Below are 10,461 nucleotides of genomic sequence, written 5' to 3'. Positions count from 1 at the left end.
CAGGGCGACTGTTAGCAAGGCTAAAGGTCAGGGAGCGACTGTTACTAGCAAGGCTAAAGGTCAGAGGTCAGGGCGGCTGTTAGCAACGCTAAAGGTCAAGGGTCAGGGGAACGACTGTTAGCATGGCTAAAGGTCAGGGGTCAGGGCGACCGTTAGCAAGGCTAAAGGTCAGGGGTCAGGGCGACCCCTATGCAAGGGTTAGCCTAGCGTGTGTGAAACCAGAACCTCAATGGAATGCGTCCAACATCTTGTGGAATCAATGTCATGAAGAATTGAGGCTGTTTGAGAGCAAAGAGAGGCCCTACCCAGTATTAGTATAGTGTTCCTAATAAAGGGAGACCCTACCCAGTATTAGTTTAGTGTTTCTAATAAAGGGAGGCCCTACCCAGTATTAGTTTAGTGTTTCTAATAAAGGGAGGCCCTACCCAGTATTAGTTTAGTGTTTCTAATAAAGGGAGGCCCTACCCAGTATTAGTTTAGTGTTTCTAATAAAGGGAGGCCCTACCCAGTATTAGTTTAGTGTTCCTAATAAAGAGAGACCCTACCCAGTATTAGTTTAGTGTTCCTAATAAAGTGTTCAGTGAGTGCATATTCCATGTCTGGAATATTCATTTCATAAAATGAATTATTTCTAAACGATGATTCACCCAATTATTCTCATCACCCCCGGCATTTCACTCCCAGCATGCTAAGCAGCGCCCTCACAAAATATAATTGCGCTATAACATTTCCCCCTCGCTGTGAGAGAAATGTGTGATTATGGTGAGAGAGGAGATAGGAGCTGGGCTGATTGATTGGTCCTCAAACCTGATATTTAAACCTTTTCCAATGTTCCAATCTCTGTAATTCATGAGCTGCTATATTAAACGTGATTTTACCAAGCTAGCTGATAAGACAAACCACTCTCTCTTCAAAAGTCCTTCACAGCTCTCCTCACCTTTGAAGTGTAGTGGCGGTGTCTAGAGATTATACTTATATATATATATATATATATATATATATATATATATAATATATTGTACGTCTTTTGGAGAATTGAGGCGTGAGGTGCGAAAACTGTATTAGGATATTTTGTGAAGACGACACATTTCTCTGTGAGCCAGACACAGGAGCAAGTCAGGCTCAAACCTCAGATTATGTTTGTGTAACTGTGTAACTGTAAACCAAAAGTCCAAAAGGGAGGTAGTGGTGGTCTAGTGGATAGTGAGTTGGACTTGTGATCGGAAGGTTGTGAGTTCAAATCCCGCCTGAAACCACTACTAGTGTGCCCTTGAGTAAGGCACTTAGCCCTCAGTTACTCCAGGGGGAATGTCCCTGTAATTCGTAATTGTAAATCGCTTTGGATTAAAAGCGTCTGCTAAATGGCAAAATTAAAATTATTAAAATTAAAAGTCAGAAAATCACCCTGTTACATTTTTACATTGACATGTTTCGCAATCAGCAGAAGCCTTATTCCAAAGCGACTTACAATCGATACATTTGACTAAGCAAGTGAATCATCAATCCACCAGTCGTAGCAGGAAGAGTAATCTAGCTCAGGCCCGGGGCCATTGGCAGTCGTCGTGCTAGGAGAAGAAAGAAATACATTTTGTATATGACTAAGTAGTGATGTCTTTGTGTGTTGCAGGTCTGTACAGGCTGGCCAGCGAGGACCTCATCATAAAGCACAGGTAAGTGGTCAGAAACACAGCATGGCATGTTGAAGATGACTTCCTGTCTACCCTCTGGTGTGTGACGTGTGACCCCCCCCTGCCTCTGGTGTGACGTCCCCCCCCCCCCCCTCCCTGTAGGATGGCAGCCCCAGACTCCCCGTGGATCTCCGGTGCGTGGCGCCCGGCCCCGTGTGATGAGAAGTACCAGAACCTCTGGGCCCAGAGCCAGGAGAACCCCGGCTTCAGGAAGACCAGTGAGTTCTGCTGCTTTACTTCTGGACCACCGTACCTCCACACCATGTTAACCTCCCCGACATAGCTGAATGCCGTCTCAGGCGATGGTTGCTCAATGCTCATCGTGCGAGTGTGCCTCTGCAAACTTCTTCAAACTTCTTCAAAACTCTGCAAACTGCTTCAAACTTCTTCAGAACTCTGCAAACTGCTTCAAACTTCTTCAAAACTCTGCAAACTGTTTCAAACTTCTTCAAAACTCTGCAAACTTCTTCAAACTTCTTCAAAACTCTGCAAACTTCTTCAAACTTCTTCAAAACTCTGCAAACTGCTTCAAACTTCTTCAGAACTCTGCAAACTGCTTCAAACTTCTTCAAAACTCTGCAAAACTCTGCAAACTGCTTCAAACTTCTTCAGAACTCTGCAAACTGCCTCAAACTTATTCAAAGCTTCTGCACTCAGAGTGTATGGCTTATTTATGTCTTCTGCCATCTAATCAGTGAAGTCATGTATGAAGTCATCCTCTCTCCCATGATCCTCCAGCTCTGCCCATCTCAGCCCAGAAGGACCCCAGCGTTCTAGACACAGGCGTCCCCATCGTGCCTGACAGCTGCGGCGTCTACGGGACCTTCTACGTGGACCTGACGGGCGGGGGCCTCAAGACCTTCAACAGCCCCTCCCGCTGCCCCAAGATGCCCCACGGCTGCCCCTCCTCCCAGCACGGCGGCACAGAGACGGTCAGGATCTCCCAGCAGCCCGGGGGGGGGAAGACCACCCTGGTCACCCAGGAGGGGGGCCCGGGGTCGTCATGGAAACAGGCCCTCCCCTCCCAGCCCAGGATGGGGGTGCTGAAGGAGATGTCCTGGGAGAAGAACTACAAACGCGGTAAGAAGGACTAGACCTAATTAAATGTGGGCGGCTGTGGCGCAGGAGGTAGAGCTGCCTTCTAATGATCGCAAGGTTGGCAGATTGGCGGTTCAATTCCCGGCTGGGGCTTGTCGAAGTGTCCTTGGGCAAGACACTGAATCCCAAATTGCTCCCAGTGAGCGGGCCGGCGCCTTGCATGGTAGCTTGCCGCCATTGGTGTGTGAATGTGTGTGTGAATGGGTGAATGAGAGGCCGTTGTAAAGCGCTTTGGAATAAGACGCTATATAAGTCAGTCCATTTAATTATGTCAAGATGACTAGACTTAATTATTTTATTATTGTTATTTTATGTTGAACTATATTGTATGTTTTTTAGACTGTATGTGGTGTCTTTTTGATTAAGTGCTGCTTTTCTCGGCCAGGGCTCATTTGAAAAAGAGGCTACTGTCTCAATATGACTACCCTGGTTAAATAAACGATTAATCATGAATAAATAAATAATAATAATTATGTCAGTGAGCTTATTTTCCTCAGATCCATTCCTAGTTTTCTCACGCTGTCTGTTTTCCTTCATGGCTACTGATCAGAAGAGACTTTATGAATTAGAATAATAATACAATTAGAATAATAATTGTGGGAACTAGGCTTTACAGATTAATCATATCATTAATTTCCACACCAGATTGATCTGTAGAGGAATCAACTAATGAAGCCCCTAAAATGAATCAAAGCATTTTTTTATAAACTGACAGTCCTAATGGAAACCAATTATTATCAAGACCCTTTACTTCTACTGCTATCAGTGGTCATTTTAGGAAAGGACACATAGAAAGGACACATAGAAAGGACACATAGAAAGGACACATAGAAAGGTAGCCACTTACGCTTTTCCACTACCGTACCGTACCAGAACCCGTGAGCCCGGTTTGTTTTGCTCACTGCCAACCGAGAAGGGCACACTAGTGGTGGTGTTACAGGCAGGATTTGAACTCACAACCTTCCCATCACCACTACCGCTAATTAGAAGGCTACCTTGTGGTATCCCTCAGTATTTCAGACTGTTCTGTCGTTTCAGAGCTCCATGCGGTGAACAGCGCCCCCATGGCGCCCTCCAGGGGCGAGACCCTGGCAGTGAGGGCAGCAGTGAGGGCGCCCCGGCTTCACAAGCAGAGGCCCAGCCACCACCCTGCAGGTACTGATCACACTCATCAACTCTCTAATCAAAACCCATGATGTCCATAATGGTTCATATGGTGCATAGCAGACAGTGTTGTGACCATCGCCTGACCTTTGCCCTCCTCAGACATCAAGGCCTCCCCCCGCGTGCTGCACTACTCTGCCTCCCTGCGCCTGGTGGACATGCTGCCCTCCCCCCCCCCCCTGCCCATGGAGGACACCACCGACACATACAGCCTGACCTCAGAGGAGGGGTGAGACGCACTCACACACACACACACACACATACACTCTCTCTCTCTCTTTACCTTGGATACACACACACACACACACACACACACACACACACACACACACACACACACACATACAGCCTGACCTCAGAGGAGGGGTGAGACACACACACACACACACACACACACACACACACACACACATACAGCTTGACCTCAGAGGACTGGTGAGACACACACACACACACTCTCTCTCTTTCCCTTGGATCTAACAGTAGCAATGCACAATGCAGAAGAGTGGGGTCGTTTTCCGTGTCGGTGAAGCGTCTCTCTTACTCGCCTTCACTTTTCTTTTCTTTTTAATACAAAATAGTGTTTATTTCAGATACTGTAGTGGAAGATATCCTAATTTCCAGTGAAGTGAAGTAGCCGCCATCTTGTTAGTTACATGTTTGTTTATCCCACCCCATCATCACTTTGATGTCTCCCCCCAGCTCCCATGTCTCCCCCTATCTCCCCCATGTCTCCCCACAGCCTCCCCCCAGCCTCCATATCTGACCCATCTCCCCCCCTCCCCTCAGCTCCAGCCACTCCACCAAGCTGACGGTAGACGCCGGCTCCCTCCAGTCTGCGTGCGCTGCGTCACTCCACCACCACCGTGGCCCCCCCTCCCTCTGCTCCTCCTCTGCCTGCTCCTCCTCCACCCTGGGGGGTCCCTGCTCCTCCTACACCAACACCCTGGGCCCCCACTCCTACAGCCGCCTGTCCACCGCCTCCTACTGCATGTCCTTCGACCAGGAGCAGGAAGCGGCGCTGATGTCACAGGAAGTCACACAGTACCTGGAGCTCAGCCCCAAGGGGGAGAGGCGCAGGTAAGAGCTAGCCTGGTGGAGGTGGTCTGGGTCTAGGAGAGACGTTAAGCTTGGTGTGTCTCTTATGGATTTTCAGAAGATACCGTCAGACGACATGTTAGAGTGAGGGAGGGACATGGTTTGAATGAATGAATGAAGGAATTTATTTGACACGTTTTTAAAATGGGGTATACAGTTATCGGCTTCAAAGGAGCCTAAAAAGCATACACGTATAAAAGAGGAAAAACAAACGTCAAGGATAACACCAGAAAGCCAGAGGCTTATTTCCTTTGTGGTCCTTTGATGTTTACTAGTAGATATTGCTCTTTTCATTATTTTTTCTAAGCTAGACCCAAAATCAGAATCACAGAATGATGGTGGACGTTAGTGCAGCAAGATTATGTACTACAGTGTTTCCTCCAGGAATTTTTACGTTAGTGGCGGAGAGCCCTGTCCATCCATCAGCTCTGAAGGTTTACGTTACTCACAGATCCAATGTCCTTCCAAACGAGCAGTCTGGCTCCGTCTCAAACACAACAGGAAAAGTATGTCCAACTTGGCGAAAGTTTCAGAGTATTTCCAACTTGCGCGAGTTCTTCAACTTGCGACAGTTTTTCAACTAGATGTGATGTCTATCATGTCTATCATGTCTATCATGTCTATCATGTCTATCATGTCTGTCAAAATTATCAAATTAGCCATCGTCCTGGCATGCTTGGGTGTTGGTTTCAACGCACCTGTTGTTTGTCCTTCCTCCGTTTGCAACAAGAAACTCTGGACCTTTTCATGAATTAAAGTGGTCTTAAAATCCAAAGTCCAAATAAAAGTAACAAACGAAAGTAATATATGTTGGTGTACATACCACAGCGCACAGTAGCTGCTGCTTGTTCTCCCGCTGTAGTTGTAGCTGGTGGTGGTGGTACCCCGCCATAAACGTTGTTAGCTGATCCACCAACTAGCTCCTTTGCTCCTGCCAGCCATGCAGTTTCGGATCGCTCATAGCCACTGCTAGCTTCAGCAATGTTTGAAGTGTCTGGGACATCTTTTTTCTTGAAAAATCCATCCATCTGTCGCTGTTTTCGTTTAATTTTTCGAAGTTATTTAACGTGATATCTTATTTGTGCACCTAGCTAGCTAGATCAGCTTTTTGTATCTTTTAGATGGTTCACATTTAGACCAATCAGGAGTAGCCCTTGTGTCACGTCGTCAACTGAATGTTTAATGTCATTAATCTGATTTTGGATCAGCGGTTAGAGAGAGATGGGCGTGGATTTAGGTGCACTTTTAGTCAACATCCATTATAGCGCTGATCTAGGATCAGATATATTTTAATCAGCTAAAATGTTCAGAGGTGGATTATTATTATTATTTTATGTTTTTAGTGGACTGAATCAATTCGTGGCGGAGGAAATTCATTCGTGGCGGCCCGCCACCAATAAATGCATATAGAGGAAACACTGTACTAAGTAAAACTGTCACGGAAGTGGACTAATTCCCGTAGTCCAACAAGTTTATTCAAGTAAAACACTGACATCGAAACGCACCTCTGACTGTTTCATCTGACTGTTTCATCTGTCTGTTTCACCTGACTGTTTGACTGTTTCACCTGACTGTTTCATCTGACTGTTTGACTGTTTCATCTGACTGTTTGACTGTTTCATCTGACTGTTTGACTGTTTCATCTGACTGTTTATCTGTTTCATCATCTGACTGTTTCATCTGACTGTTTGACTGTTTCATCTGACTGTTTCATCTGACTGTTTGACTGTTTCATCTGTCTGTTTCATCTGACTGTTTCATCTGACTGTTTCATCTGACTGTTTCATCTGACTGTTTCATCTGACTGTTTGACTGTTTCATCTGACTGTTTCATCTGACTGTTTGACTGTTTCATCTGACTGTTTCATCTGACTGTTTCACCTGACTGTTTCATCTGACTGTTTCATCTGACTGTTTCATCTGACTGTTTCACCTGACTGTTTCATCTGACTGTTTCACCTGACTGTTTGACTGTTTCATCTGACTGTTTCATCTGACTGTTTCATCTGACTGTTTCTCCAGCGCCTCGTCAGAGCCGTCTCCCTTCTTCCCCACGCCCACACTGGGGTACATCTGCGGCCCTTCTGACCAATTAGAGCCAGACGAGCAGGACCCCCAGCCAATGGGCTCCCGGCAGGCTCTACAGCGCCTCTACAGCGCCCCCTCCTCCTCCTGCGGCAGCGAATGGGAGGGCTCGCTGTGGAACGGCTGCGGGTCAGTGTCGGGAGGGGACATGGCCAGCGCCCGCTCCAGCCTCATCAGCTGCTCTGACGGCTCCTTCATCAGCGACGCCCACTTCGCCCGCATGCTGGCGGCCGCCTCGGAGGCCATGGGAGGAGCCTCCTTCACAGGCAAGGCTGGCAATGTTCTCACCTGGCAACGCTCTCACCTGGCAACGTTCTCACCTGGCAACGCTCTCACCAGATAACATGATGATAACATAACGCCACCTTCTTAAAATAATGGCTTCAGTCATATTTTCAAGTTTTGCGAAAACTGTATATACAAATATATATTTTAATAAATAAAAAAAGATATAAAAAATATATTTTTATAAAATAAAACATAGAAAATATATTTTAATAAAATTAAACATATACAAATATATTTTTGTAATATATAAAAATAAAGAACAATAAACTGAACCAAATCTAGAATATATGATATTCAGGCAAAAACATAATTTTCCTCAAAAGTGACTTAAGCCATTATTTTAAGAAAGTGATACTATGCTCTACTCTACTCCCCTATCCATTTTCTGTTGTTAAATTACTAACCATAAACTACCACTAGATGGCGCATTCTGACCAAGGAATGATGAGTTGGTGTCTTAGTGATACAATGGCCTGGTAATGGGACAGTGAAGCTTGTTGTGTATTTGTTTGGCTTTGTACACCAACAGTTTTTGGATTTGAAATGTACTATAAGGTTAAAGTAGAGATTCTTAATGTTTATTTGATGGTATTTGTGTACATATTGGTTTCATCATTTAGAAATGACCTGGCTTCCTGGTTAGTCAGGTGTGTTCTGTCACATGATCATGTGTGCCGTTATCAGACAGCTGTCCATGTCCAGTATTGATTCTAGGCTTTGCATTTGCCTTTAGTGTCTCTTATTGGCGTCTTAAAACACCATTAGCAACGTAATTCTAAGTATTTATCGTTACTTATTTATCACTTCATCCCACACATATGGCACAGCTGACTCAGTTTGACCCCAGTTTGGGGGTCAGTTTGACCCCATGTCTGTCTAACCCTAACCCTCTGTCTCTCTCCTCCTACAGACTTCTCTCCCTCCACCTCCCCCCTCAGCTCCCTGTTCCCCCTGGGTCCAGACGGAGAGTCGTGTTTCGGGGACTTGGACCCCCTCCCGGTGTGGGACTGGAGCACGGCCTGGGTGGAGGAGATGGAGGCGCAGTACCGCGCCCAGTACCCCGGCCAGGTCGTACCCGACTTCGACACCTGGGGTCATCGCCACGGCGACCGCAGGGCCACAGAGGGCAGGGGGGGTGGAGGAGGAGGGGGGGGCGGCGACACAGGGATGACCTCACAGCCATGAGCTGAGCCTCACAGAGAGAAGATGTCAGATCAGTGGATTTATTCGTTAACTGGAAATGGCTGAAATATAATTTCATGAATGACAGTTGGAAATGGGATTTGAAATAGAGCTCACCTCCCAACTGTTAAAATTGCGGCCTTCCAACATTCCAACCCGTTGCCGTAGTAACGTAACCGACGCTACATAATCTACTACATCTACAACATTTGTTTGTTTTCATTTGAATATTTTCAAATTTTATTTTATTTTTATTTGGATGCTATCCTGTCTTGAGACTAGGGTTGCAAAACTCTCGTAAGTTTGGGAAACTTTCTGATAATTTCCCACGTTTCCATATTGAAACCCGTATGGAAACATTCAAAATGATCTGAAGGTTTTCAAAACTTACGGGAATTTTGCATTCCTACTCGAGACTCGTTGTAGCCCAACAACGGTCTTCTACGGGAGAACGACTGGTTTGTTAGCCGTTATTCGCTAATACGCGGGAGTGTAAACAGTAGTAGAGATGTTGTAGGTTACGTAGCGTTGCTTAGCGATAGTACGTTACTACGGCAACTCGTTGGAATGACGCCGTAGCATCCGTAGCATTACGTCACGTCCATACTACCAGAAGCAGACCGTTATCGGTTACCTAGCTACGCTAGGTGTCCATGATTACCTCAGGGCTGTCTGTCTGTCTGTCCGCCATTTTGTGTCTGCCATTTTGTGTCTCTCTCCATTATGAACGAAGCCTCACTTTTGGTTTGTTAAGCTCAACAGAAGCACCTTAGAAAAACAACACTAAAACAAAGTTTCCCTTTTCAACTTCTCAAGAAATCAGTTTTTCATCAGAGCAAATATTTTTTGTGTTTTATTGCTTTTCTGTGGCGCTGTTTATGCTTGTCAGAGTTTCCCTGGGGCTATCTATAATCTTACTGCTGCATGTAGGAAAATCAATGAAAGCCAAGTTGTACAGACCATTTACTGATCATTACTAGAATGTAAATATGCAACAGATTTATTTAATGACCCATGATCACTGTGACTGTTCAACACATTTTTTCTCTGTTTTTAATTGTTTTGTTTATCCTCTGTTATTCTCTGGATAGTGAGATTATATTATCTACGACATGTTTGTGCCTTTTTACGTTCTTTTTGAATGATGTGTTAGACTAGAATATTGAAGATGTAGTTGGATTATGTTATGTTATATTTGAGATTGTTGTGTTTTTTTCCCCAAAATTGAATTGTAACTAATAATCTGGGCATGAATTTGACTTGGAGATCTGCATAAGTAAGAAGGACTATTTCCACAGATCTCTCTCTGACATCAGTGCATGGTGCATGTGATGTCCACGGTGCGTGCCTGTATCTCATAGCTCAGCCTTATGTGCCTGCTGAAACGTGTATAAATCAAGCAATAAGTAGAATCTATTTGGCTTTTTTATTTTATAAAAGATTTTCATTTTGTAACACTAGGTCCAGTAGGACTGGAGTAATACTGTCTCTCTGAGACCAGGAATATGTTTTCATGTTTCCCCTAAAAAAACTTGTACTATTTGCAGCTGAACTAACCCAGTGTCTTATGCCCTTATTGATAATAAAAGAAGAAAACATCTCTCAGAATCTGATGTTTGTCTTAAATTAATATTCCAGAACCTATCGCTAAGCCACGGCCCCTTTGAAAACTCAGACAAACAAACAACGCTTGACTGACAGTGACTGACTGACCGACCGTGACTGAATGACATTCAATGATTTACAATGGCGGGAGTTGGCACATTTCAGATTTCTGATTTACCACAGCAAGTAATAGACATGTTTTTTTTTAAAGATGACAAGAATATTTAGTCTAGAAGCTTTTCACCATCAGATA

The 10,461-nt window shown here is 44.9% G+C and overlaps 1 protein-coding gene across 1 annotated transcript in view; it reads left to right on the top strand.

Annotated features, from left to right (window-relative positions):
* robo4 (roundabout, axon guidance receptor, homolog 4) overlaps window positions 1–10,194 on the top strand; it is a 29,600-nt gene extending 19,406 nt beyond the window's left edge. Inside the window, exons 12-19 of the mRNA XM_080529781.1 lie at window positions 1,628–1,670; window positions 1,791–1,906; window positions 2,427–2,768; window positions 3,825–3,941; window positions 4,053–4,179; window positions 4,740–5,030; window positions 7,071–7,399; window positions 8,332–10,194. Of these exons, the coding sequence (XP_080385907.1) occupies window positions 1,628–1,670; window positions 1,791–1,906; window positions 2,427–2,768; window positions 3,825–3,941; window positions 4,053–4,179; window positions 4,740–5,030; window positions 7,071–7,399; window positions 8,332–8,606 (1,640 nt within the window). The 3' untranslated portion in view covers window positions 8,607–10,194. The remainder of the gene's footprint in view (window positions 1–1,627; window positions 1,671–1,790; window positions 1,907–2,426; window positions 2,769–3,824; window positions 3,942–4,052; window positions 4,180–4,739; window positions 5,031–7,070; window positions 7,400–8,331) is intronic.
* The last annotated feature ends 267 nt before the right edge of the window (window positions 10,195–10,461 follow it).

This window comes from Nansenia antarctica, assembly GCF_963989245.1.
Source record: "Nansenia antarctica genome assembly, chromosome: 4".
NCBI lineage: Eukaryota > Metazoa > Chordata > Actinopteri > Argentiniformes > Microstomatidae > Nansenia > Nansenia antarctica.
The sequence above is the reverse complement of the archived record's forward strand: the minus strand, read 5'-3'. Positions and strand labels throughout refer to the sequence as shown.